Genomic DNA, 25,237 nt, shown 5'->3' with positions numbered 1-25,237 from the left:
GGCTGCCCACTTGACGCGTTTAAGGGTGTCTATTGATTGTCACTCATTTATCAAACCAAATCGCGTGATACGTGATGTGTTCCTGCCTAGAAAGTCAGGAACCAGAAGAGGCCCGATAGTGAAATCAGCGAGGGATTCAAAAGGGTGAACAGCCACGCCGAATGCTCAACGCCCACACGTGCGCGATACCAGTATACCAAGCATTTAAGACACGTTCCTGATCGATGGAGCGGGGGTAATCAGCCGAAATTAATAAGCGTGCGAGTGTACTACAACTACAACTACAACTAAAACTACACACTTGCTACCAGGATGAAGCTAATCGGTTTATTCGCAGCGCTATTGGTAGCTGCTAGAGCATCCCCCACTAGCAATACGTCGCAGCCAAGCGTCACGCTCCCTCAGGGTGTTGTGGTGGGCACAAGCAGCTCTGACGACAGCGTACACAAGTATTTAGGTATTCCGTACGCGCAACAGACCGCGCGTTTCGAGAAAGCCGCGCCGATTCAGTCGCAGTCGCAACAAACTCAGATAGATGCCACGCACTGGAAGAACAAGTGTATTCAAACAGACACAGGTCTCGCAGCCATGCCCGACAACGATATGGAAGATGGGGAGGATTGTTTGTATGCGAATGTGTACGCCCCTAGAAACGCCCAATCACAGGGCGGCAAAGCGGTGCTAGTGTGGATCTACGGCGGTGGCTTACAGACTGGAAATGCGGGCAAAGCGTGAGTCTAGGGTTGTTTAGCGTGCAGTATAGTATGGCGATTCTAATCCATATACAGCGACTTGGACGGTACTTCTTTCGCTGCAAACCAAGACGTTATCCTGGTATCCTTCAACTACCGCTTGAATGGTGGGCACGGCATATACACAGCGCTCACTCACTCACTCGTCCTGCACAGTCTTCGGCTTCTCAAACGCCCCCACCCTCGACCGCGCAGATGTGAATGTAGGCTTTTACGACCAACGCCTAGCTCTGGAGTGGATACACGCCCATATCGCGTCATTCGGTGGTGATCCTGAGCGCATTACGCTGATGGGCGAGAGCAGTGGCGCTGCAGCTGTCGACCGACTCGTGCTCAACCCACCTTCTGTGCCTATCCGCGCAGCGATCATGCAGTCTGGCCAAGCGACATTGTCGCCCGCGGCACACAACAACGGTGCCGAAAAGTGGGCGCAGGTAGCCGCATCTGTGGGTTGTGCCAATGATGCCGACCAAGCTGCCGAATACTCGTGCATGCAGAACAAAGACGTTACAGCGCTCAAACAGGCCGTTCAGCAGCTCGGACTGAGCTTCTATCCCGTCAACGACGATATCACCCAGAGCGCTACTCCACTCCAAGATTCCGTCAAGGGAGGCATGGGTGCTCAAATTCCCCTTATAATCGGCACTAATGAGAAAGAAGGCAGTCTTTACGTAGGCCCTTACATCCAGAGCTCGATTGATGGAGATGGTAATATCAACACTACTATGCTCGCAGAAACCATCAATAGCTTCGGTATATTGCCTGACACTCTCAGTGGCCTCGTCAAACCATACTTGGACAGTCTGCTTCTTGTCTCACCGGAAACACTGTTTAATACCCTCTCAGATTTGGTCACCGCGGTTGTCTTCAAATGTCCCGCTATGGAAACTGCTCATGCTCATATCTACCCAAGCGATGCACCCGTCTATAGATACCAATTCAGCGGGACTTTCCCAGACACAAGGAAATCCCTTCCACAGATTGGTATTGAGGATATTGGTGCGTATCACACAAGCGAGATTACTCTTGTGTTCGGTACATACGAGGTCGCATCATCTACTGAAAATGAAAAGGCTTTGAGTGCAGTGATGCAGAGCTACTGGGCTAGCTTTGCAAAGGATCCATACAATATGTCTCAATGGAACACAATCAATCATCTCCACATCAATGACATGGCCTGTTTCGGCTGCGAGGGTCATGAGGCGGGGGTAAAAACCATTTCTGAGTTGGAAATAGACGGTGACTGTCTGGTTCTCGACAGTCTCCTCACTGCTAACATGCCTCTTTTCTAATGCGATTAAAAGAGAATTTTCAAAGCATCGAGTAAAACAGTATATTAAATGGGATGTTTAGTTGCTTTTTATTTGATTCAAGTTTGATTCATTTACATTTACATTTACATTTCTTCATAAGTTCGTTTGCAAGTTTTTCACTTTGATTTCACTCAAGTCTCACTCCACATGAGCATCGACAAGAGCGTCTCCATTCGCATTCGCATTCACGCTCCCAGCAGCAGATGAACGAGCGATAGCGGAGAGGTCAGTGATATCGTTACCTGGAGCGGATAAGTGGGGGCGTGAACAAGTCGACTCATACGCACCCAACGACAAACGCTCCTTTCTTGCATTATCGCGATCTTCAACTGAGACATTGGAAGTGCGGCGTTGGTGACGCGTATCTGAGTTCTCTGCAGCGTGTGGATTGCGCATGCGCAGCCCAACCAGCGTGTCTTTCACGCCCAGCTCATAGTGATTGATTTCTTCGTCGTAGGTGCCCTGTGTTTTGCGTTTCAGGAATGCAAGTGCGTGCGCCTACTCCTGCTGCTGCTCACCCAGGCATGCGGACCAGCGCCCTGCTTCTTGGTAACGTTCTGCAGTCCATTGCGACTCTCGTGGCGGTCTTTCTCTGCAAACTGTGAGAAGGGGATGGTGCAGTGCTCAAGCTCAACAAACCAAGTGCTCTCGGGTAGACGTTGTGTGTGGTTCTGCAGCGGTGTTATCCTTGTCCAATGGCAGCAACGTCGCGAGACTAGCGAAGCTAGCATCAGCGGCTCCCAACCCACCTCGTCATGGTCGATAAGAACGTGTGTGTGATGACTTGGAGGATGATGTCATTTGCACATGATCAAAATTTTCATTCCACCGTTCTTCTCAACTGACGGAACTGAGGGTAAGAAGGTTATCTTTATGAGCTCACTAGGCCACACGTGGCAATTCCATCGAAATAGGTACACTCGAGGTAAAATTTTCATTGTAAGCTCTAAGTTGTAAGATGAATAAATAGGAATAACAAAGCAAATAGTCCCCGTAACCATGCAGCAGCGCCCCAAGCACCACTCACTCGCGCGTACTGGCCTGCTCGCAAACGGTGCCATCAGCGGAGCGGATGAGTACTGAGCCATTCGAGTAGCCGAAGTAAGCAGCTTTAGCCATCTATCAAGTATGCGAGTCAGACCAAAGAGCACGACGATGCGCTTCAACTCACCCCGCAAAACAACCCCACTTCCACCACACCTGTCAGCATCTTGATCCGCATAAGCAGTTCCTTGGGATCGCGGTAGTAGCTCTCGCTGAACGGCGCATCTATGACAAAGTTTGCTGGGAGTGGAGTGTGTCAGCGTCAGAAACCACTACGCTAAGCTGAGCCCACCATTATCAGTTACCACGGGTCCTGCCTTTCTCACCCCCATCCGCAGAGTGGGCCGCATAGCGCCTAGTTTTTGCACATTCTGCAGCACTTTCGCATACGCGAACGGGGCTACTTCGATAGGCACACCTTGCGTCCAAGTCGTTCCGAGCAGTTTGCTGTTCTTGCGCTCGTCGGCGACGATGACGAAGCTGAGAGTGTGTGAGTGTGAGTGTGAGTGTGTGTGTGTGTGCGTGCAATCCCACATATTGGCGGCCTCCGCCAGTACCTTCTCCCGCAGGTGACAAGCACCGCCGCCCTTCAAAGCGTTGAGGTTGCCGTCCACCTCATCGGCACCGTCGAGTGTCACGTCTATCGCGGGGTATTGGTCGACGTCGCCGAGAACGAGGTCGTTTTGCACGATAAGTTGTTTCGATTGGAAGCCTGCGTGTGTCTTGTTGTAATACTGTGTTAAGCCCAGCACAGCCACTTACCGGTTGGAATAAACACCCGCTGCACGTTGGCTTCTCCTTGCTGGACGATCCTCTCTATGACATACGGGACAGTGCTGCCAGAGCCTATGCCTATTACCTGAGTGGGAGCTGTTAGTAGGTGCACTCTCGCGGGTAGCACAGAACACACCCTCGAATCCAAGCTGACGTTGGCATCCACAGCGGCATATGCAGCTATACGCTTGCCCTGTTCGGTAGGAGAGAGCGTTGGGAGTGAGGTGTGTAGCCTGAGCGGATTAAGTCTCTTTGGAGTCGTTTGTGAGGGAGCTGTGGAGTGAGTTGGGTTTCGGGGGCTACACACTGCGCTCACAAGTAATGAAATTCATTCTCAGCTGCGATCCTCTCAACAAACACGAACCAGTCAATTTAGCCAACTTATACGTCGAAATGATGTTCAAGTTGAAGGAAGGTATTGTACAATTAGGTGCAAGTATAAACACCAGCAACGCTAGCAGTGTGTCAATGAAAGCCCACAGAACGTGGACGTGAATAAATAGAGCATCAGCTTGGTGTTTGATTAGAGTTGACTCAGATGTGAAAAATCCACTTACAACACCAACAAACCCAGTAAGCAGCTGGATACGCTTGTTCTTATACCACATCTGTCTCCTCAGCATCGTGGACCTCTTTCTAAACGCAAAAGCTTGAGAAGACATGTCATTAGTCCTGTCGACGAGATTATCGATTCTGTCACCACGACTGATGATCTGGTCGACGTTGTCGATCATGACTTGCTTTACTTGATTTATATTCGAGTGTAGCTGATGCGTTGGAGTGTTTAGAAGGCTCGCAACGCTATCATCACTCAAGTCATCCAAATGCTGTAATTTGCTTATAAAACCGAATGATTTCTGTCTATCAAAGTCTTTGTGCGTTATAACCAGATATATGATCCCGTCCACAGACTCATAATTCACCAAATAATCCCCATACAAGTAACTCAATTTCGAGTTATTTGGAGGTATTTTGTGAATTATTTTGTGTACATCCACATCCACGCTGTCCTTGTTGTAGTCCACAATCAGCTCCGCTTTGTTGCTGTCAAAAATGAGGACTCGATTGATGGTCGTCATCGCTGTTCCCTTTGAACTGCCAATACGACTCGAACAAACCTCGAAATGGTAATTCACGATACGCAGACAGCACTAGCGACTCACCCGACCAATCACAGTCCTCCACTCAGCCTCCTCGTCCTCACGGTGCAGCTATCCGGTCTGTGCGCTGTTAGCACGCACAATCACTCCTTCTCATGCCACTCACAGCCGCAGAACCGATAAGCAAGCTCAGCTCGACAAGCCAAACTCAGCCAGAGCCGCTGGCGCTGGTGGCTCTTCCTCGACGATGCTCAAGCTCTACACCGACGACTCGCCCGGTCTCAAGGTAGACCCGTTCGTCATCGTCGTGCTGTCCTTGTCGTTCATTGGCTCAATATTCTTCTTACATATCTCCGCTAAGGTTGTAAAGGGTGAGTAGGTATATCGAGCGGTGACGTGTACTCATTGCAACGCCAACAGCATTCGCAAAGTAGAATCCCTTTTGTACTCGTCTGCTTTTCTATTTTGAAGTTTTTCACGCGTTTATCCCTTTCTGCGTGCAATTCTTCTCTCTTGCTCCCGAACAGCCATGAGTGAGTACTGCACGCTAAACAGCACACACGCACACGCACACGCGCACACACGATGATAATACACAGACGGGCGGACATAATACTCCCACCGCTAACAATCCCGTGTACAAACTTGATTGGGTGGGAGTGCGAGTTGAATGTCTGTAATGCTGACTGTTGTGGTGGCGGTGTGGATGCTGTAGCTGTGAGCCCGCTAACGAACGACCAAATAGATTGTGTAACACGTTTTATGTATTCTATAGAGCATCCACATGTATTTTCTCAAAACATTCCTCTCAGCCTGCCACCTAGCTCGACACCTTGCACCGCACTGGCGTACACCTGCTCACTCCCCCGCCTCCACTCCTCCACCGCCGCTTTGCTCTCGAATGGATTGACGGTGGCATCGCGTGTGCCTACGGTGATATGCAGCACCTTCTTCTCCATAACACGCTCAACCATGCTCTTTACGCGCGTGTCAGCGGGGTTCTCTACGCTGACGCTCGACAGTGACAAAGCCATAACGCGCTCATTGTAGACGAGCGCATCCACCCTGAATTTGAAGTCTATGGGGTTTGCAGAGGAGCTAAACATGTTCCAGCACTCCTCGTATTCCTCTTTTACGGTCTCATTCACGCCCTCCATCTCCTTGTGGTGAAGGAGAGTGATATGCGGGACATTAGCTATTCTATCGTGCGACACGAGGTGGTTGAGGAACGCTTTCTGCCTCTCCTGCTGCTGTCCTTCGCCTTGCAAAATACCCCGACAAAGCTCCGCAAGTCTACACTCTACCCCCACGGCGAAATACCGGGGTGAGGTCGACCTCACCTTTTTCTTGAGTCCATTCTGCTCGTCAGGTCGTTTGTACTGCGGGTCGTACACGGCGACGTCGTCGAGCACCTCTATGAATCTATCCTGCGTGACTGTCTTGAGATCGACGCCGGCGTCTCGCAGACCAGCGATAGCCTTTCGCGTCGCCGTCCCGAGGTCATCTTCCAGCCCGAGCTCTACCACATGATCGAACAGCTCAGCACTCCCATCGAGCGCCTCGAACTGGTTGATGAAGTTGACAATGACGTCCTCGTGCGTTTGCCCGCCATCTGCATCTGGTCGGAGGGATTGGTGGCGCGCACCGCGGTGCTGAACGCGCTCGCTGCACACGCGCAACACCGTGTTGAGCGTGTATGAGTCCATGGGCCAGTAGAGCGCTATCATGCGCACGCGCCCCAGCGGCGGTTTCTGCTCGAAGGGGAGGTTGTTCAAGCGCGCGCGGTGCTGCTTCATGTGGTTGTTGCGGTCGGCTATGACGACCGAGTGTGCATGTGATTGCGATTGTGTGTCTGGGTGTGTCTGCACCTTGAGCAGCTCCGCCACATTCTTCTCGAACGTCGGACCAGTCTTTCTTGTCTGGACATCATCCGACTGCGTGTGCCCGAAGCCGTACAGCCTAGCGAGCGCCATACTGACAGCAGTCTTTCCTGGAGAGTGGGAAGCAAGTGTGAGTGTGTGTGTGCGAGAGAGATAGAGAAGGGCAGCGCCCAACTCGTATACACCCACCACAGCCAGGTACCGCAATAGGGACGATCATTGTCCTCTCGAATTCCCTTTCATCCTTGTTCGGTTTAGTCGGTTTCACTTTTTGCGCGTTGCTCTTCTGCTTCCGGCCCCATGTCTCGCGTACATTGGCAAGCTTGGTATGGAGCTCGCCTGTCTGAACGTCGGCGAGGAATCGCTCGCGCAGTGCTATTACCCCCTTACTGCGACCGAAATGCGCGAATAGAGCCGGCTGCTCCCTGATTAGCCCGCGCACCCAGTCCCGATACACGACTGAGTCGGGGTAACTTGATTTGCGCACGCCCCCTTCATCGCTCCCCAGTTTGCCTTCTGCGTGCTTGGCGAGCAGGCCGCGCGTGATCTCCCGCCACTCCCTGTACATCAGGTAAGGCTCGTCGAATTTGATTTTGAAGAAGAAAGGAGAGTGGGAGTAGGAGTTTGTAGAGTGATGGGTGTTGTTAAGCTGTACGTTGTTCTTATTCTGGCACCGCACGACGAATCCCTCAATAGGTTCGCCGTCGACCCCGCCTTCTGACTGCACGCTCCCCACAAAAGCGCGCACACGCTCGAGGGAGGAAAAGGAGCGAGCGCGAGTGGGAAGGAAGCCAAACGTCTCCGCCACGCTCTGCACGACGTCGAAAGGCGCAGTTGAGAAAGCAGCCGTGTTGCTATTAAGCCCGTGGAGATGCAACCCAGAGCGCTCCTGCGCATAGCCCAGCACATGCTCCTCGAAGGAGTCGTCGCACAGCTCCGCAACGGCTGTCCAGCTGTGGTCGTACAGCACCTCCGCTAGCTGCGCCTCTCTCTTGTGTGCACGCTGCAGATGCGCTGCCAGCCACCGCTCTCCCACCTGTGCATGCGACTCTTCCACTCCCGCTGCAGCCGCTTGCTCACTCGGCCCACCCAGCGCGTGCTTGCTCGTCACTACCACTTTCGAGCGCGTCAACGCGGCTATAAAGATTATGCAACCGTTCTCTTTAAACGTCAGGACGTATGGCGGCGCTGTTGTGCTCTCTATCGCACCCCAACTCGTCCAGGGCACCTCGTCGACGTTGAAGAATTTGTCGTAGCCACGCACGATTATACGCTCGCCTTGCGTGAATAGCCCCCGAGCTAGCGTCGGGAAGGGACTAGGGGATTTGGCGTATTGGTGCTCATTCATCTTCCATGATGTTATGGTGCTGGGTACGCTGGGTGTGCCGGATGCGTGTGCAAGTGTGTGCTCAGTTTGACGCACTATTGGCTTGTCGTGGAGGCTGAGTGCATGCAACTGGGCCAATACTGATGCGTCTGATGCGTCTGATGCGCCTAATCCGTCGAATCCGCTCATGACGGTGTGGAAGACAGTTTGAGGAGGTGTGAGGGGGATTTGGAAGGAATATGGGGATTGGTATGATCTTTAAATCGCTGTGTGTATTCAAGGCAGCTCAAAGATTTTTGCTTATTTATTCAATCATCTCAATTGATATATGGAGTGTTGTGTGTGCTGTATGAGGCAGATTGTGATGTCAATTTGCATACAAAAATACATCTAACATAATTATCTCATGTGCCTTGATATGCTCACGCTTTTCCTACCTCCTCAGCTTGAATATCCACAGAGTTGCGTTGTGCTTGTTGGAGTGCGGCGGGGGGGGAGGACGGAAAGCGTGGGTGCATTGAGCGAGTGTTACTTGAGTACTAAACGCTCCAAATCCTCTCAAATACCGAGACAATGCGTCCATTTGAGTACATCCAAAAGCGTGGATTGTTCAAACGCGAGTAAACGCCTGTTAAACGCGTGTATATCACTTATTTAGATGGCATATTATACTCTATCACATTCTTAGAATATGATCTCACATTTAAAGTTGCGTGTAGAATATACTCCAACCAACACAAACCAACACAAACGCTTAAATAGATGCAATAATAATACATATATAGAAATTACAGAAATGTGGAAATTAAGCCTTGGATGAGGAGAACTTGGTAACGGACTTGGTACCTTCGGAAATGGCGTGCTTTGAAAGTTCACCAGGGAGAATGAGACGGACAGAGGTTTGAATTTCTCTGGATGAGATAGTGGACTTCTTGTTGTAAGATGCGAGTTTGGAGGCTTCTGAAGCAACTCTTTCGAAGAGGTCGTTGACAAACGAGTTGAGGACACTCATAGCCTTGTTGGAAATACCAGTGTCTGGGTGGACCTGCTTAAGGACCTTGTAGATGTACGACGAGTATGTTTCCTTGCGGGACTTGTTCGACTTTTTCTTGTCGCCGCCGTCAGCCTTTGGAGCCTTAGCTGTCTTCTTACCACCCTCTTGAGGTTGCTTGGTGGCAGAGGCTGGGGCCTTGCCAGCGGTGGAGACTGGCTTCTTTTCTGCTGATTTTGGTGCCATGATCTAGTTTGATGTATTTGTTTTGTTGTAGGCAGTTAAGAGCGCGCACCCAAATTATTTATACCACGCGCGTTTGGCGACGTATCATAATTGAAATCAATTGATCGCTCATCAGAATGATCTTGGTGTAAAATCAAATACCTAAATTCCGAAAATAAACAATTGCTTTACACCAATAAATCGAGCTAATTGCAGCCCTCAAGAATATGTTTTTCGCACGCTCCTCCGCCCACTTCTTGCTCAGATCACCGAGATCAGTTTCTGTCGACAACGATGACGCGCCAGAATTTACGCGCCTATAAAAATTAAACCAATTTCACGGCTTGTTCATCAACACGACAACTACTTCAAAAAAACTACAATGTCTCAACAAGTCGGTGGCAAATCAGGCGGTAAATCAGGTGGAAAGGCAGGCGCAATTGACGCAGGTCGCTCTCGTTCCTCAAAGGCTGGTCTTCAATTCCCAGTCGGACGTATCCACAGACACTTGAAGAATGGTAACTACGCCCAACGTATCGGTGCTGGTGCCCCAGTCTACTTGGCTGCTGTATTGGAATACCTCGCTGCAGAGATCCTCGAATTAGCTGGTAACGCTGCACGTGATAACAAGAAGTCGCGTATCATCCCTCGTCACTTGCAATTGGCCATCAGAAACGACGATGAGCTCAACAAGCTCCTTGGCCACGTAACCATCTCACAAGGTGGTGTCATTCCAAACATCCACACCGAACTTCTTCCATCAAAGACCAAGAAGGGCGAAGGCATCGATTCTCAAGACCTTTAAACCTATCACCACGCTTAAACTCTGTACTAGTAGATACTGCATCTGTATTGTCTTATAAATGATTATTTTTTTTAACTTGTTGGAGTGCCCTCGCGTTAGCGACTATAGCCATGGCTTTTGACACTGTACGACTGTCTTGGTGAATGCCCTCCGAAACAGCGGCTTCATTCCTTTGAATCAAATCTAACGAGATATTTTGCATTGGGGTTTCTGATTGAAAAGCCTCCTCAAAAGTACTGATGCCTTCTGTAGCCTTATAGGTGGCTGAACGAATCGGTGAGCTGTGCTCTTTGATTAGACTGGATAATTTCAGTAGAGGTGAGTTAAATTTCCATGTTCAAAAGCTCTTTTATTGAGTCATGTATTTCTGTGTTCTATAGCACAAACTGCTTTATCGACGTAATCAAACAAGCAGAAGTAGCTTGCCATTGGCTTCTTTACCGTCCTGACTGTCTTGACAAGTGGACAACATACTCGAAGTACTACATGCTTCAATTGCACTGTTTTTCCCGTAAAAGACAAGCTTACTACTATGTTTCTCTTTTCCACTGAAATCGACAATGTAGTTTGATGCTTGCAATCCTAAGTTGATTGGCTGATCTACTCCAACTGGCTGAGTTGATGTAGGTTAAACATAGAATATTGAGCAGTCTTCTCATTTTGGATTATTATTCTCTTCATGTACTTTTTCAACTTTGTGTTTATGTTTGTTGAATTCGGCAAGAGTCACAGAACGGGGCCCAGACTGGTATCTTGGACCATGTTCTTGATGTTTGTAGTCATTTGACTTGTTTGCCCTTAGGTATTTTGTTTTGACGATGGTATCTGAATAACCTGTGTCATACCGGCTTTCATCTGTGATATTGTACAAAAAGAATATCAATAGATAGGAGTAATAATGATGAGATAGCTGAGTATATGTAGCCTTTATACTCGGGTTCCGCCTAGCAGGTGTGGTCGTGGGTATGTCTCAAATGTGCATCAAGTGAGATTGCAGCGAAATTATCACTCAAACGCCTAGAATTTCTCAGTCAAGTCGCACCCGCTTCAAGAGTCGACGTTTATTGCCAACTCGTTCAGAATTGCTTTTAAAATATTCCGCTTTTGATCACGCTTGTAGTCCTTAGCAATCTTAATAAAGGTATGTTATATTTAATGTTCGTCCTATATTTACGCGTATGTTTGCCCTATATTTAAGCATTTGTCTACCCTTTATTCACGTCTCGTTACCACATATTTACGCGTCAAAATACTCCTCAGGCGTGTAGAAACGCAATTCAGCGTTCTTTGCAAAGTTCTTGTCGTCAGCAGAGTGATCTCCGCGTCTACCAGCAGCATCGCCAACAAAGAAGCTTTCTTTTGTGTCTTAGATGGTTTGTTAGAAAGCTACTGCAAGAAAATTCAGCCCACCTGGTCTAACACATCCCAAGCTCTCGAAATAAGCCTGTAAACACCCCCACATTCCCGTATCTGGTTTCCTATTCTCGTCTTTAGTTGTAGCTGCGATGCAAATGAATGGGACATCGTGGAGCTGAGAGGTGTGAGATGTGTTAAATGCCTCCGTTGCGCCCTCCACGCTCACCCACCCTCTCTGCAATTGCACCCATTTTAACCTGCCACTCCTCCAATTTGGCTGGTCTGCCAGAATAATTCTGGTTGCTTATAATGACAATAGCATATCCAGTCTGTATAAGTGTATTCAGGCGCTCTTTGGTATCTCTGCGCAACAGCGACCAATCAGCCGCGTTTCTAGGAAATTTCAAACCGCTCTTGGGTCTAATGAGGGTACCATCGAGATCAAAAGCCGCTATTTGAGTGCTTGCAGTGAATTCGCCCGCCACGCCAAAGAGAACGGTGTGGAAGCGACTGCTGATATCGTTGGCGAGCTGGTGATGCTTCCAAGAAACGCGACTGCGTCCAGCGCCATGCGCACCACTACGTGCGAAATTTAAAGTACTCTGCCTGGCCATAACCTCTTGCACATCGACGTCCACTCAAATCACTCAAATCACTCAAATGGCACGCCGCGACCAGTGGATATTCAGCGATGAGGAGGTGCTCCACACGCCGAGCGTGGCTGCTGGGCTGAGCGCATCCGACGAACTCCGCGACCGAATCCGCGGCGTGAACTGGCTTCTGCGAATCGGGGTAACGGCGCGCGTACGCAGCGACAGTCTCTACAATGCGTGTTTATATTTCCACAGATTCTATATGCGCAAATCGCTCCAGCAGCACGATGTGGAGGTGGGCTACACTTAGATACATCCGAGTAAGCGTATGCATCAGCTCACACGAAAGCAGCAAACCGCACTCACGTGTCTTTTCCTCGCATGCAAAGCGCAAGACGCCATGAAGCACGTCACGCAGTTGGCTGCACTCGCCGTCTTCAAACACCGCTCAGACACCGCTAAGGCCCAAGGAAGGGCTATGCGCGATAAGGAGCCAATGCATATCAAGGACGAGCCTGATGTAGTGCGGTTACAGGAAAACATGCTGAGTTGCGAAATTACCCTCTTGCGCACTCTTACGTTCGACCTCGCGGTGCGGCAGCCTTTCCCGCTAATCGTAGACGCTGCTCGCTCCTTACAGCTCAAACGCTTCGATGTGGTCATGATGCATGCCGTGCTAAATGATAGCATGCGCTCTAATATTGCCCTCTCTTACCCTCCCCTCGTCGTAGCTCTCGTCGCTTTTACCCTCCCTAGCGCTGTTGCTGACGAGGCCTATCTCAGTGGGACTTATAGAGACATCAACTGGCAGGATCAACGATGGCTTGGCGCGTTTGGCGTGGATGTCAGTGCCGATGTGAGTGATGGACATGACAATGGCGATCAGGCGCTGCAGCCGGGCAAGAGAAGCAGGAGTGTGAGCGGTGACGGTGATGCTACAGCTAACAACAGCAAACGCATGAAAGGTGAGAGTGGCAGTGGGCACACTAATGTGCATAGTAGTCAGGAGGTGAAAGCAGACTACACAGACAGACCGAATGACGCAAACAATAATGCCCCCTCTCATACACCTACTCACACTCACGCTCACCACCTCCTCATGGACACGCGCGACGCAATAATCAGATTTGCGATGATCTTTCGGTATCTCGACCGCGATGTGCGCGCGCGGCAGCAGGCCAATAAGGGGCGCATTGCCGCGCTCCTCAGCTGTTTCCCCAAGCGACACGATAGTGTATGGGCGGAAGACGAAATACTGGGGAGTTTCTGAATACGTTATGTATTATAGATATTCTTTTCATTGTATATTGTTTACAGTTATACGACACAGTATCCGCGATATTTAGTGATTTTATTTTATTGCTTATTGCTTATTGCGCAACAGCTGGACCAGGGAGGTTGTTGTAGTCTGCAGGACCCTCGACGCTGTAAGGCTGCTTGGTGAGTCCTGGCTCTTCGCCCGTGTAAGCGCCCGGGAAGGAGACAGTTTCACCTTGCAAGCCTGAGCCGCCGCCAGTAACCTCAACCGAGACGCAACCGGCGTAAATCTCCGCTGGGATGGCGCCGAGGTTGATGTTTTCAGTTCTGAGCAACCATGTGCCGGACTATAGGGAGTATTAGCAGATGTCTCACTATCTACTACACAAACAAACCCACCTCCATGCTTGATGGGAGAGTTACAGGTACATCATCACCAGCATCTACATACTTAGGCACTGGCCACGTACCGCTTTCATCGATATTGATCTGACCGATCTTGTACCATTCCGCAGCATTAGGGTCGCAGCCTACATCGCATTTGGCAGCATATGTGAGGAATGGACCCCACTTATGAAGCCCTTTACCCCAGCCGAAACCTACATTACCGCCTGCTGGTACAGATGCGGCGTTGGTAGCTTTCTCTGCATTCGCATGACAGGCTATGTCGTTTGTTGATAGATCCTCTACTGTCGCTGCTGGCCCGTTGTTTGGTGACCACGCCCAGATCGGAGTGTTGTCGTCTGTCTTAGCATACGTTGTCCCACCGACATTGACAGTCTCGAGGAATGCATGCGCGTTGACGACACTTATGAGGAGTGCACTGGCTGCTGCTAATTTTCCAATCATCTGGTGTAAATAAAGATTGTGAGTGCGGTTTTATAAGAGATATTTTTAATGGCTTCCCTCTAGGGTATGAATATGGATATGGATATGAATATTTTCATCTGATGATTCACATGACAAATTTTACCAAGAATGGAATGCAATTTCCTTATCGAGAAGGAATAATTAATAAGCTAATTAGCTAGTGGATACAATTAATAAATCTGTTTCTATTTCTATACATGTGTGTAAGGTGGTGTATTTGATATATGCAGAAAATTTTGATCCGGATGGCTATCCTAACCTACTCATGCTCCTCATCATGATCATTTTCATGCTGCTCATCGAAACCCTCTTGATTGGCATCCTGAGCGAGCATCTGAGAGCTCTCGACGACCTCGCTCAAATCGTCACTCAGCTCACGACCGAGATCGTCCATCGATCGGACAGTGACATTAGGGAGGAGCTCCCAATCGGCCACTTCATTCAAGGGGAGGAGACCAGGACGCATGAGTACCTTTACCTGCTTAAATTCGTTAGGAAAGCCCTCATCCAATCTCTCCCCTCTCCACCCTCTCCCTCTATCCTTGTGCGTCACTCTGAGGCCTGGAAAACCACCGTGGAAACCCTCCAATCTGCTGGTTGTGTCTCTGAGCAGAGCGCGCATTCGTGACAATCGCAGTCGTGTAACTCTCCGGAATACGCTCTTGCCATCTTTGCGATCTGCTAGTGGTATCACTCCGATATAGGGCATACCTGTAACGAGCGATCTGCTCAGTCGGCCGAAAACGCGTGCAAGTGAACGAGTTGGGAGTATTATGCGAATAAGTGGGTAGATGATGGTTGCAAGAGGGAGTGAAAGAGGGTTGTCAGCGTTGTCAGCCTTAGGTAAAATGTCGAGTGGTGCAAAATAGGGCGTTGGGGGTATGGTTGATGGTAGGTAGGAGCCATCTGCTTGCTTTGTAGATCTTGAACCACCGATTTCTTCTTCTTTGAACAAACTCCCGCTGATTCTGTCGTTGGTTTGGAGTGGAAGTGTTCTGAAGCCGACGTAGAAGTCATCATCAGATGAAATATTGTCTGAAACATCAATAACATCCTTCTGTGATTTATCTGGGTAGGTATTCTGCCAAAGTTTCCAGAATTTCCTATCTTTAGCCTCCGATTGATCAACACCGAGACTAAATTTGTGCAAATTGAGGATAGTAGATGGAATGTGGGAGAGTGGATAAACGCCGACAAAGTGATCAGGAGCATTAGGGATACCAATGCCTTTATCGATATTCCAGCGTGTGCGGAAGAGGACGACTTCATGGGGAACAAAGGAGTCTTCTCTTGGGGGTTCGTAGGGTGATTTGAACTCGTAAGAACCACCTGGCTGGTGATTGTAAGAGCGTAGAGCCTTTGGGACTGTAAATCCACCCATATAGTGCTTTGGAGGGGATAGAGATTGACCAATATCCAGCCGCTCGTCCCTTTCAGCTTTAATAATTCTACTGTGTTTAATTTTCTCTTGTTGTTGAGGGGAGTGGGTGGGTGCTTGAGATTTATTAGTCTTTGCTAGGATTGATTTCTTGATTAGTTTCTCATGTTTGTTCAAGTGAATTACTTGACAAGGTTTCATCGGTGGTGGTTGTTAGGTTTCAACCACCAAGCTTCAAAACCGCTTGAATGAAATTAAACGAAATGAGAAATCCATTCAATAAATTTGATATGAATGTTTGGAGTACTTCGCTAATAAATAAGATAAACAATTCTCTAAAGAGACGGAGGAGTGATGATAATGTTATCGGTGGCAATTCAAAACACCAAAAAGTAGATGACGTCTTCGATTCCAATGGCGTTAGACACGACGATCACTTGCATTTACACTCCACCAAACTGAACGATGACGATGATGAGATTGTTTATCCTGATAACAATCTTATCGACAATGACGACGACGATAACAAGGCTAATGATGATTACTGGATTGGCGAGGACCCTGCAGATGACAGAGACGACAACGTTCTCCCCAAACACGAGTTTGATAAGGGCTATGATGACGATAGTGAGGTGAGTGCGCAGAGTGATCAAGACGAGCAAGACGAGGTAGACAACCTGGATTACATTTCAGAGGATGATCAAGTCGATAGTAATAGCAATAGCAATAGCAATAGCAATATCAATCTCACTCACGTTGACCATGTCAAGCAGCTCGAAAACGATCAAGACAACTTTGGTGAGCAAGTTGTTGGAGAGGTAGATGATGACAGCAATAGTGATAGCGACAGAGTGTATAGCGATAGTGACAATGAGCAGGAGCAGGAGCAGGAGTACGAGAAACACGAGGAACACCCCCACGAACACACCAAAAACACCGCAAAACACAACGAAACAATAGATTTATCTTCTGATAGTGATTAGACTAGTAAATTACACACTCTCTGGTCCTTCTCCACCTGGCAATAGCTGTGCAAACACGTTAATCGCGTTACCAACTTAGCTTATAACTTATTACACCCACCATACATACGTTATTACCGTTCAGCAACGTCTGCCTCAGTTTGGTCTTGTTCTGTCTTCCATCGGGGGTGATATGGCTGTTGAACGTAAGCAACTCCACCAAAACACACGGCAAACCTCACTACTCAGTTACATCCTCCATGACCATGTCTGTTTGGAATATTAGAAGTGTTGCTGCCTCGAAAGACCAGAACCCACTAACGAAGTCATCGAATCCTTGTAAAGTACCAACGAATTCCCTCTCATTCTTCATGATAACCCAGATTCTACTCCCAATGCACTTATCAATCAATTCCAAAGGCAATATCTGTGAAGCCATCGTTGAAAAAGCGCCGTGACTGTGGCACTCGAACAGATGCAGCTATCACGGGTGCTAGGAAATGTAGCAAAGAAATTGAAGCCTGAAAACAAACAAACCACGCGTCTAAATGAATACAGGCTAATCATTGGCCTGGAGATCCACGCCCAGCTCAACGCATCCGTAAAGTTATTCTCCAATTCCTCAGTTGGGAGTGAGCAATCTGAGCCCAACACACATGTGACGCCATTCGATGCAGCAATCCCGGGTACTTTGCCTGTGAGTTGTGTGAGTTGTGGTGTACACACGACACTCACACTTGCCAGAAACTGAACCAAGAGCCCTTATCGAAAGCACTGAGCGCGGCAGCAGCACTGAACTTTACGATAAGCCGCACGTCCAGTTTCGACCGCAAACACTACTTGTACTACGACCTGCCACAGGGCTATCAGATAACGCAGCAGTACAGTTGAGTGAGGAGCGTCAATCTGCTTCCAACTAACCACTCCCAACTCAGATCCTCTAGCCCACTCCGGCCACCTAGCCCTGCACGCCCACCGCGACGACGTCACCCGCGATTTCGCCGTTGCCCTCCCCCGCATACAGCTCGAGCAGGACACAGGCAAGGCGCACCTGCACACCCGCACACCGACGCTTACGCCTCTCGTCGATCTCAACCGCTGCGGCGTCGCACTCGTCGAGATTGTAACGCGGCCAGACATGCATTCCGCCGAGGAAGCCGTGGCGTTCGTGAAGAAACTCCGCTCTACCCTGCGCGCAGCTGGCGTGTGTAGCGGCCACATGGAAGCGGGCAATCTGCGCGCGGATGTGAATGTGAATGTGGAGTATGCAGCCACACCCACAATTAGGACGGCGCGGGTGGAGGTAAAGAACCTCAACTCACTGCGCAGCATGGCGGGGGCGATACAGTATGAGTACGAGCGCCACGCGCGCGCGCTGGAGGACGGTCGCGGGGACGCTATACAACAGGATACATTGGGGTGGGATGTGCAGCGTGGTGCGACGTACAAACTGCGTAGCAAGGAAGAAGCAGTCGACTACCGTTATATGCCCGACCCTAACCTGCGCGAGGTGATTGTGGGCGATGAGCAGATGGCTAGCGTGCAGGAATACCTGCAGCAGTGCGCCCCATTCCTGCCGGATGCTCTCCGCGACCGTCTCATGCAGACTTACGCACTCAGCGCACGCGATGTTAACGTCCTCCTTGCCGTGAATGAGGATCTGTGGGCGGGCGATAGTCGCAGGAGTCTAGGCAGTGGCGGTGGCAGTGCCAGTCACGATCACGCTCACGTCAACACACAAACACCAAAACCACCGTCCATCGTCCGGTTCTTCGAACACCTCGCTCACCTCTCCGCTGACCCGCAACTGGCTGTGAATTGGACTATACACGAGCTCCTCGCGCAATTTGCCGCACGCGCGTCGCCGTTCGACGAGACCACCATTCCTGCACACCGCTTACACGCCCTACTTGCTCTTATACAGACCAGCCAGGTCACTTCCACCGCCGCCAAGAAAGTGCTCGCGCACATGTTCGACAGTGACAAAACACCAGCTACGATAGTAGACGAGTTGGACTTGCGCATGCTGCCGGTACATGTACTTGACGACGTCGTTCAGCGCACTATTGAAGACCTCCCCGATGAATCTACGAAAGCTAGCCAAGGTAACACTAAAGTAGTACGTAAGCTCATCGGGCATGCTATGAAAGTCGCACGCGGTAAGGCGGATGGAAGCCGCGTTGAGAAGATGTTGCGCGATAGGCTGGGTATACAGTGATTGGTCATTATGTATTGTTCCTACTCACAGCGACACATAACCATACAAATATTAATGCATTGATAGAATTACAGAATATTATACAATCATCAATTGATTTTTGCCTACTACCTACTTTACTACCACCCAAATCTACTCCCTTGTTAGCACTCTGTTGTCTTGAAATCACACACACCCACCTCAGCTGTTCGCGCGTAAATACAGGCGGCTTCCACACCAATTTCGATCCATCTATACGCCTCCTCGTTTTCTTCGCCGCGCGTTCGTAGTTTTCTATTATGTTATCATTCAAAGCGAGGATATGCTGACCCTTGAACGTTTTTAACAGGGAGAGTGATTGTAGTGTATACATGACATCGGCATGATTGATCGCCGTTTTCTGAGCGATCTCATCGATACTAATATCGTCATCACCCATCGTCATCAGCAATCCTAGAATAGTCTCTCCCCAATACGCTCTGTAGCCAAGCAAACCCAGATCACTTAGTGGTTTTTCAGGACTACCCAATTTGCCCTCTCTCTTTGTCAATTCGTAGCTAAACTCAATGAGCAATTTGCCATAACCCATTCGTTGGAATTGGGGGAGTGTTAGTATACAGGCTACGTTGTATGCCTCTGCGGACTCCTTCTCCTTGCTGAAATAACCAACGAGATGATAGCCTGTTTCATCCTTCTGGGTCATAATATAGTATAGAAACGGATCGACGTCGTAATAGAGAGTTTTGTGATCGAGAAATAGTTTACTGAGTAGACAGAGATGTCTGCACCAGCTCTTCTGCTTCCTTCCGTCAATTTCAAAGAAGGAGATGTTTTCATGACGGTATATTTCATTTCCGGGTGGGTGTACGATAGTGCATTTGTGGCGATGTCTTTCGAGCTGCTTCGGGGAAGCGTAGTAACCAAGGCAGAATTCGCAGATGAAAAGTGTGGGGATGTGTGAGTATTCAACGGGATATGGGGAGAAGTACCAAGCCTCTACTTGATGAGCGCCTATGCTGACCTTGTTGAGATTCTTAACTCGAGCAACTTCATGGGGGTTTTGTGTCATGGAGCCACTCGTACGGAGTTTCTCAATCTCCTCCTCTTTGCTGAAAGTGGACGTGGGTTGCTGGTTGGGTTTTGCGAGTGGAGTGCCTGGCTCGCTGTCAGGTTCCATATCACCATCAGCATCTTCATCGCTGCTGATACCATGAGTTTCTTTAGAAGGAGCGCCTGGGGTGGCTGGTGGAGCACCTGGAGTAGTAGCACTAGAACTGTCGAGCTTACGCTTCTTATGACCAGTAGCGAGTTTACCTGCTTTGGTAGCAGCTTTTCGTAGGAGGCTTGGGTTGTTGGGAGCGGATTTGTTGGTTGATTTCGGGGTAGAAGGTGAGCTGGCAGAGTCTTTTTGGGGTTTAGGCCAGGTAACTTCACGGTCCAAGAGAACATGCTTAGCGTTTAACCAGGTATCGAGACGTTTATTGAAGTTAACAAAGTGCAAGTAAAAATCCTTTGTGGGCTGATCACCGTCAACTTGGATGTAGTCGTTATCAGGGTCGATGGATCGTATAGAGAGAATATCAGCCTTGCGGTCTTCGCTGTCGCTGTCAGATACGGGTACTCTAACCCAGATCTGACAGCCAGTGACTAGCGTAGCAATCGTGTAGGAGCCAGCCGGGGTTGTTGGACCCATCGCTGGCGCAGGAGAGTGCATTTCCAACAATTAAATAGAAGATGGACGAGTGAGAACAAGGAGCAATTTAAATAAAATAATTAGTCTCGGCCAACTCCTCTTGCTGGGATCAATCTCAATAAAATTTATAAGCAATCACCTCCAAATGACCAAACTAAAATGAAAATAAATTCAAATTAAAATATTTGGCAGTGAATGTGTCAACACCAATACAATTTAAATGTGGAGCTTAGTACGGCGCCAGTGACGACGTTTCTAGGTGGAGTTAGATGCGAACCGGGCTCAAGCACATCAACTCACAGCGTTGTATTGGATGTTGGTGTCAGACTTGAGACGGAACCATTGTGGGATTGGTCTGTTTTGTCTTTGCTTCTTGGCTATTCAAAGTTAGAATGGCTATTGATACACTTGCAACTCACCAAGAGTTCTCTTGAGACGGAACGTCTTGTGGGCGCTCTAAAGTATCCGTCAGCTTTTATGTCCTGTCGCTATTCTTTTCCTTTTTACCATTTTATCCCGAGTAAATTATCTGGCAAGAGAGAAGCCCTCGCCATCTCAGATTTGTAGATATCGTCAGGAAAAAATTCAATTTTATTTGATTATTTTGGTTGTTTATATCAATTCAACACTTCCAACGCCTCCTATAATACTATCCCTCTCTTCCCCTTTCTCCTCCCTTCTTTTTCCAATTTTCTCGGTTTCAACCATGTGCTATCCTGAACTGAGTGGGAATATTCCAAACACAGTAATACTTTCTTCCTCAGCTATAATCAGAGCCAAATCCTTATATAAACTACTTGATATCTTCACATCTTCATCACCTATTAGCACGTATTGCTCGTCTTTAGCATAGGCATGCCAATACTATAAAGTACTGCGGTGTGTTCCCTCTTCTCTACAACACAATCCCAGCCACTTGACAATGATCGCTCAAACTGTCTTCGCCACCGCCCTCATCGCCTCTGTTTCAGCCGGCTGGGAATCCAAGACCGGCTCCTGTAACACTGGCTCTATCCAGTGCTGTAGGTATCAGACAAGTGTAGCCTGACACTATCTCACATTGCCAAGGCGACCTCAACAAGAAGGCTCAATCCAGCACCGGCAAGAACGACGCCCTCATCTCCACCGGTGACATTGCATCCCAAGTCGGTGTTCAATGTGATCAGGTTCCACTCTTAATCGGAATTGCAGTTGAGGGTTCGTAAAGGTTTCATACCTTATCAAATCTAACACTTTACAGACGAGTGCAAGAACACCCCAGTCTGCTGCGAGGGCTTCGACGATGAGTCCGCCATCGGTTTGGGTGGGTTGTAATGTTTTTATTGTGCTTTCTCAATACTAACGTGACGCTACAGGCTGTGACGCTCTCCCAATCGTCTAGACTTTGAGATATTACTGCTAACTTTGGCAGTCTACTCGGTCCAATCTAGAACCCCACTAACTCATTTTGCATCTGTAATTTTATGAATACATGTCGAGTCATTAATGGTTTCGTTTGGTTTGAAGGCGTTGTCACCTCTTTCACAACTGATGATTAGGTTAGCGTTGAATATTGGCAAACGTACCTTGTTAAAGCGTATTACAAAAGATACAGGAAGTACACCGGCCCTAACTTTTACTGTTTTGGATACGCGTCTTTCTCACTAAGACGCGTCTAGAAGAATGTTTACTAGGAGTATTTGGTACTTGTAGTCCACTTTGGCTTTTTTAGTTGATTTGAATTCATGAATGAACCAATTGCCTGCTTATCTGCTACACTGAATGATCCTGAGTCATGCCGAATTACAACTTCCGAAAATCTTGCAGGCCAATATTGGTTACGCTAAAATGTTCTGGCAGTATCTGGAATATTCAAGTAGTGATCGAGATGAGAATCCATATCATTGAGATATCTCTGAAGCTTTAATATTGTTATCTGCTATGAGAAGGACAATATAAATCGGTGGATATTGCGTAGATGGGGTTCTTCAGCAGACAAATGGAATGCTAGAAAGTCTATGAAGTACTTGGACCTATCCACATTGCATAATTTGTCGCTTTACGACTTGACTGTGTTAATTACCCCATTTTCAGAGTCCCTGTGGTTGCCAAGATGAAATGAGCCTATATAATTTGGATAGTAGCATAAACCTGATTAATATATAAATACACAACACAACATTCGAAAACTTGTCTTGAGCTCATTAGATTTAGTGATCAGTGGTCTGAGACAAAGGGTGATGGGAAAATTTGCATAAATTAGGAGTCTTTCTTCAGCTCTTCTATTGTATTTATTCGCTTTAATATTGCTTCCTTGTGCAAGACTTCAGGTTGATAGGAGATGTCGCAATTGTGAGTTGTGGGAAATTGCTGAGATGTTGGATTGATTTCTCATGATGATGCCTCGAGTGAGGTACCCAAATTGATTGCAAGCAGGTCGATTAACACCACTAAGCAAACAAAGATATCTCAAACGCACGATCAAAACCATTGAATGGATGGGTGGTCTATGTTTTGTTGCAAGCAATGTTTACAATCATAAGGGTATCTCTTTACTACTTGCCAGCCTTTCAAACTCCTTGGATCATTTGACGCCATAATCTTCAAATGGATGCAGATTGCGAGCGTCATTCATAGTTAGCTGTACCGCTAATCTTGTCATCGCTTTCTGTAGCAGATCTCAGCTCAGCAAAGGCGAAGCAGTTAGCAGATCTCCCTGATGAATTTGCAGTAGATATAATGATCTATAATAGCACTAGGTAATGCCTAATTTCTTCCGCGTTTGATATGTAATTACATACTCGTGCCGAGTGACGAATTAGCGCGAATCTCTCTGCTAAACTCACCATAAGTCCTAGATGCGAATTTAGCGTGGGCATGCCGGTTTCATAAATAGCTGAGGTGCTCTTGCTCTCTCTCTACATCAAAATCTCCAATCTCTCCACAATGATCGCTCAAACTCTCTTCACCGTTGGTATTATCGCTGCTGCCTCTGCTGGCTGGGAGGACAAGAGCGAGACTGGCTCATGCAACACCGGCAAAGTTTCATGCTGTAAGGATGAAAGCCATATATAGCCTGACACCATCTCACACTGCCAAGGCGACCTTAACAAGAAGGCCCAATCCAGCACTGGCAAGGATGACTCGCTTATCTCCACCGGCGACATTGCATCCCAAGTCGGTGTCCAGTGTGACCAAGTCCCACTCTTAATCGGCGTTGCCCTTCAAGGTTAGTACTTTCTGCGCCGCACCGCAAACATTGCTGACAAAGCGCCAGATGAGTGTAAGAACACCCCAGTGTGTTGCGAGGGCATGGAATCAGACGGTCTCATTGGTTTGGGTGCGTTGATATGTTGCCATGGTACCTTTGCGTTGCTAACGTTGCACTCCAGGCTGCACCCCTCTCCCTATCATCTAAGCTTGGGTGCTGTCTCGCGCTGGCTGTCCAGCGAACTCGACTACTTTATTGAATATCGCATTTGTACTTCTATGCATAGTTACTGGTCAAATGAACGCGTTTGTAATGTGGTATGGTGTGCTTTTGGTGAGCATGTGTTACGGAAATTGTGGTGCAACGATTGAATGACTGGAGCCACATAGCATGATTTTCAGAGCTACCATTTAATAGGCCAAGAACACACAGACTCGCGGTGAAACAACATCCTGGACCACGTCAGCTAGGGTTACCTAGGAACCAGGGACAAAAATATTTGACAGGAGAGGGATTCGAACCCTCGCTCTTTCGAACACGGATGCTGTCGCCTTAACCGTGCGCCTTAGACCACTCGGCCATCCTGCCTCTTCTTGGCGGGAGGCTCAGCTATATTATAATCGTATTTAATTATGTTAAAACAATACATTTTTAAACCGCGTCCATTAATTTTCTGAGCTCCATAGCTATCTTAGAGTCTTGCGCTTGTAGTTTGAAGGACTTTGTGGGGAGACGTTTGGCGGTGCTAATGAAGTTCTCCGTGATATGAAGTCGATCGTCGAACGTCTTTGCTATGTGTTCGTCCATTATTCTCTTGGTATCGGCCGGCTTTATATAATTGTCACTCAGAACTGGCTTGGCTGGGTCGGCTTGATGAAGTGTGAGCGTGATCGCCTTTTTTTTGACGGTACCGTTGGGGTTTCTGCAGCTGCTTTCTGTGCGTACGATGGTGCTGCAGGCATAATTTGTGGCTCTACGTTTTGCTCTTTTAATTCTTGTATTTGCTGCTCGAGTGCCAGGGTCGTCTCCTTGAGATATTTGGCTAAATTGTGTTGTTGCTCGTGTAGACACTCTCTCAATGTGTCTCTTGCCTCTACTTTGAACTTTTCGAGGGCTTGCTCCATAGCCTTGGAGATTTGCTCCTTTACCGCAGGTGTAGGGGAACGACTTATATAAGCGTCAGTACTGGCTCTAAGCCTTTTATTTAAATTATCGTTGAGCCTTTAGCTCTGTCCTCCCGTCTTGCGACTCGGTGAGGTTTTCACGTGGGTCTTGAGCACTGAAATCAAAGGATTTATCGGTTAAAAGGTACTTCCCATAAAATGCGGCGCTTGAGGATTCACTGGGAGGACTTTGATGTCCTTCCAGCAAATCAGCCGATTTTCGATGATTACCGTCCATATCATTTGGCTATGATAATACTCGTACAGCGGATGAGTGATTTTGGCAAACGGATTTGGTTTGGATTAGAGGGGCAAGTGCTCATCAATCCTTGTTAGTATATCGGTTAGTACGCCCGCTTGTCCCGCG

At 48.3% G+C, this 25,237-nt stretch overlaps 18 protein-coding genes and 1 non-coding gene across 19 annotated transcripts; 8 read left to right on the top strand and 11 right to left on the bottom strand.

Moving 5' to 3' along the window:
• Positions 1-312: 312 nt before the first annotated feature.
• Positions 313-2,044, top strand: J056_001016 (Carboxylesterase 5A; the record flags this gene model as incomplete). Its single annotated transcript, XM_009270644.1, has 3 exons — positions 313-731; positions 789-859; positions 909-2,044. 3 exons carry the CDS (start codon positions 313-315, stop codon positions 2,042-2,044), a joined length of 1,626 nt encoding a protein of 541 aa, XP_009268919.1.
• A 159-nt stretch (positions 2,045-2,203) lies between these two features.
• On the bottom strand, positions 2,204-4,962 carry J056_001015 (Ribose-5-phosphate isomerase; the record flags this gene model as incomplete). Its single annotated transcript, XM_009270643.1, has 11 exons — positions 2,204-2,307; positions 2,353-2,527; positions 2,584-2,657; positions 2,705-2,736; positions 3,093-3,184; positions 3,237-3,349; positions 3,402-3,589; positions 3,644-3,821; positions 3,872-3,968; positions 4,020-4,156; positions 4,200-4,962. 11 exons carry the CDS (start codon positions 4,960-4,962, stop codon positions 2,204-2,206), a joined length of 1,953 nt encoding a protein of 650 aa, XP_009268918.1.
• Positions 4,963-5,007: 45 nt separating this feature from the next.
• J056_001014 (Protein transport protein Sec61 subunit beta) lies at positions 5,008-5,417 on the top strand (the record flags this gene model as incomplete). Its single annotated transcript, XM_009270642.1, has 3 exons — positions 5,008-5,105; positions 5,152-5,354; positions 5,404-5,417. 3 exons carry the CDS (start codon positions 5,008-5,010, stop codon positions 5,415-5,417), a joined length of 315 nt encoding a protein of 104 aa, XP_009268917.1.
• A 360-nt stretch (positions 5,418-5,777) lies between these two features.
• Positions 5,778-8,379, bottom strand: J056_001013 (uncharacterized protein; the record flags this gene model as incomplete). The annotated part of the gene is made up of 2 exons (XM_009270641.1): positions 5,778-6,973; positions 7,053-8,379. The coding sequence occupies 2 exons, from the start codon at positions 8,377-8,379 to the stop codon at positions 5,778-5,780; spliced, it is 2,523 nt and encodes an 840-aa protein (XP_009268916.1).
• Positions 8,380-8,995: 616 nt separating this feature from the next.
• On the bottom strand, positions 8,996-9,427 carry J056_001012 (Histone H2B; the record flags this gene model as incomplete). The annotated part of the gene is made up of 1 exon (XM_009270640.1): positions 8,996-9,427. One exon carries the CDS (start codon positions 9,425-9,427, stop codon positions 8,996-8,998), a length of 432 nt encoding a protein of 143 aa, XP_009268915.1.
• A 361-nt stretch (positions 9,428-9,788) lies between these two features.
• Positions 9,789-10,211, top strand: J056_001011 (Histone H2A-beta; the record flags this gene model as incomplete). The annotated part of the gene is made up of 1 exon (XM_009270639.1): positions 9,789-10,211. One exon carries the CDS (start codon positions 9,789-9,791, stop codon positions 10,209-10,211), a length of 423 nt encoding a protein of 140 aa, XP_009268914.1.
• Positions 10,212-11,448: 1,237 nt separating this feature from the next.
• On the bottom strand, positions 11,449-12,181 carry J056_001010 (uncharacterized protein; the record flags this gene model as incomplete). The annotated part of the gene is made up of 3 exons (XM_009270638.1): positions 11,449-11,576; positions 11,622-11,742; positions 11,798-12,181. 3 exons carry the CDS (start codon positions 12,179-12,181, stop codon positions 11,449-11,451), a joined length of 633 nt encoding a protein of 210 aa, XP_009268913.1.
• Positions 12,182-12,227: 46 nt separating this feature from the next.
• J056_001009 (Cyclin pch1) lies at positions 12,228-13,430 on the top strand (the record flags this gene model as incomplete). The annotated part of the gene is made up of 2 exons (XM_009270637.1): positions 12,228-12,455; positions 12,513-13,430. The coding sequence occupies 2 exons, from the start codon at positions 12,228-12,230 to the stop codon at positions 13,428-13,430; spliced, it is 1,146 nt and encodes a 381-aa protein (XP_009268912.1).
• Positions 13,431-13,530: 100 nt separating this feature from the next.
• Positions 13,531-14,266, bottom strand: J056_001008 (Cellulose-growth-specific protein; the record flags this gene model as incomplete). Its single annotated transcript, XM_009270636.1, has 2 exons — positions 13,531-13,764; positions 13,817-14,266. 2 exons carry the CDS (start codon positions 14,264-14,266, stop codon positions 13,531-13,533), a joined length of 684 nt encoding a protein of 227 aa, XP_009268911.1.
• Positions 14,267-14,546: 280 nt separating this feature from the next.
• Positions 14,547-15,866, bottom strand: J056_001007 (uncharacterized protein; the record flags this gene model as incomplete). The annotated part of the gene is made up of 1 exon (XM_009270635.1): positions 14,547-15,866. The coding sequence occupies one exon, from the start codon at positions 15,864-15,866 to the stop codon at positions 14,547-14,549; it is 1,320 nt and encodes a 439-aa protein (XP_009268910.1).
• A 62-nt stretch (positions 15,867-15,928) lies between these two features.
• J056_001006 (uncharacterized protein) lies at positions 15,929-16,648 on the top strand (the record flags this gene model as incomplete). The annotated part of the gene is made up of 1 exon (XM_009270634.1): positions 15,929-16,648. One exon carries the CDS (start codon positions 15,929-15,931, stop codon positions 16,646-16,648), a length of 720 nt encoding a protein of 239 aa, XP_009268909.1.
• Positions 16,649-16,868: 220 nt separating this feature from the next.
• J056_001005 (U6 snRNA-associated Sm-like protein LSm5) lies at positions 16,869-17,066 on the bottom strand (the record flags this gene model as incomplete). Its single annotated transcript, XM_009270633.1, has 2 exons — positions 16,869-16,897; positions 16,946-17,066. The coding sequence occupies 2 exons, from the start codon at positions 17,064-17,066 to the stop codon at positions 16,869-16,871; spliced, it is 150 nt and encodes a 49-aa protein (XP_009268908.1).
• A 36-nt stretch (positions 17,067-17,102) lies between these two features.
• Positions 17,103-18,845, top strand: J056_001004 (uncharacterized protein; the record flags this gene model as incomplete). Its single annotated transcript, XM_009270632.1, has 3 exons — positions 17,103-17,324; positions 17,372-17,513; positions 17,563-18,845. The coding sequence occupies 3 exons, from the start codon at positions 17,103-17,105 to the stop codon at positions 18,843-18,845; spliced, it is 1,647 nt and encodes a 548-aa protein (XP_009268907.1).
• Positions 18,846-18,964: 119 nt separating this feature from the next.
• J056_001003 (Histone acetyltransferase ESA1) lies at positions 18,965-20,517 on the bottom strand (the record flags this gene model as incomplete). The annotated part of the gene is made up of 2 exons (XM_009270631.1): positions 18,965-18,977; positions 19,025-20,517. 2 exons carry the CDS (start codon positions 20,515-20,517, stop codon positions 18,965-18,967), a joined length of 1,506 nt encoding a protein of 501 aa, XP_009268906.1.
• Positions 20,518-20,733: 216 nt separating this feature from the next.
• Positions 20,734-21,225, bottom strand: J056_001002 (60S ribosomal protein L39; the record flags this gene model as incomplete). The annotated part of the gene is made up of 4 exons (XM_009270630.1): positions 20,734-20,772; positions 20,818-20,894; positions 20,937-20,973; positions 21,154-21,225. The coding sequence occupies 4 exons, from the start codon at positions 21,223-21,225 to the stop codon at positions 20,734-20,736; spliced, it is 225 nt and encodes a 74-aa protein (XP_009268905.1).
• Positions 21,226-21,439: 214 nt separating this feature from the next.
• On the top strand, positions 21,440-21,898 carry J056_001001 (uncharacterized protein; the record flags this gene model as incomplete). The annotated part of the gene is made up of 4 exons (XM_009270629.1): positions 21,440-21,539; positions 21,586-21,714; positions 21,758-21,820; positions 21,873-21,898. 4 exons carry the CDS (start codon positions 21,440-21,442, stop codon positions 21,896-21,898), a joined length of 318 nt encoding a protein of 105 aa, XP_009268904.1.
• A 1,544-nt stretch (positions 21,899-23,442) lies between these two features.
• J056_001000 (Hydrophobin-1) lies at positions 23,443-23,914 on the top strand (the record flags this gene model as incomplete). The annotated part of the gene is made up of 4 exons (XM_009270628.1): positions 23,443-23,548; positions 23,597-23,725; positions 23,774-23,836; positions 23,889-23,914. The coding sequence occupies 4 exons, from the start codon at positions 23,443-23,445 to the stop codon at positions 23,912-23,914; spliced, it is 324 nt and encodes a 107-aa protein (XP_009268903.1).
• A 293-nt stretch (positions 23,915-24,207) lies between these two features.
• Positions 24,208-24,295, bottom strand: J056_004884. The gene has a single exon. It is a non-coding gene; the product is annotated as a tRNA-Leu (tRNA).
• Positions 24,296-24,358: 63 nt separating this feature from the next.
• On the bottom strand, positions 24,359-24,831 carry J056_000999 (uncharacterized protein; the record flags this gene model as incomplete). Its single annotated transcript, XM_009270627.1, has 2 exons — positions 24,359-24,562; positions 24,619-24,831. 2 exons carry the CDS (start codon positions 24,829-24,831, stop codon positions 24,359-24,361), a joined length of 417 nt encoding a protein of 138 aa, XP_009268902.1.
• Positions 24,832-25,237: the final 406 nt, after the last annotated feature.

The sequence above is a fragment of the Wallemia ichthyophaga genome (genome assembly GCF_000400465.1).
Source record: "Wallemia ichthyophaga EXF-994 unplaced genomic scaffold scaffold13, whole genome shotgun sequence".
In the NCBI taxonomy this organism is placed as follows: Eukaryota; Fungi; Basidiomycota; class Wallemiomycetes; order Wallemiales; family Wallemiaceae; genus Wallemia; species Wallemia ichthyophaga.
The sequence above is the reverse complement of the archived record's forward strand: the minus strand, read 5'-3'. Positions and strand labels throughout refer to the sequence as shown.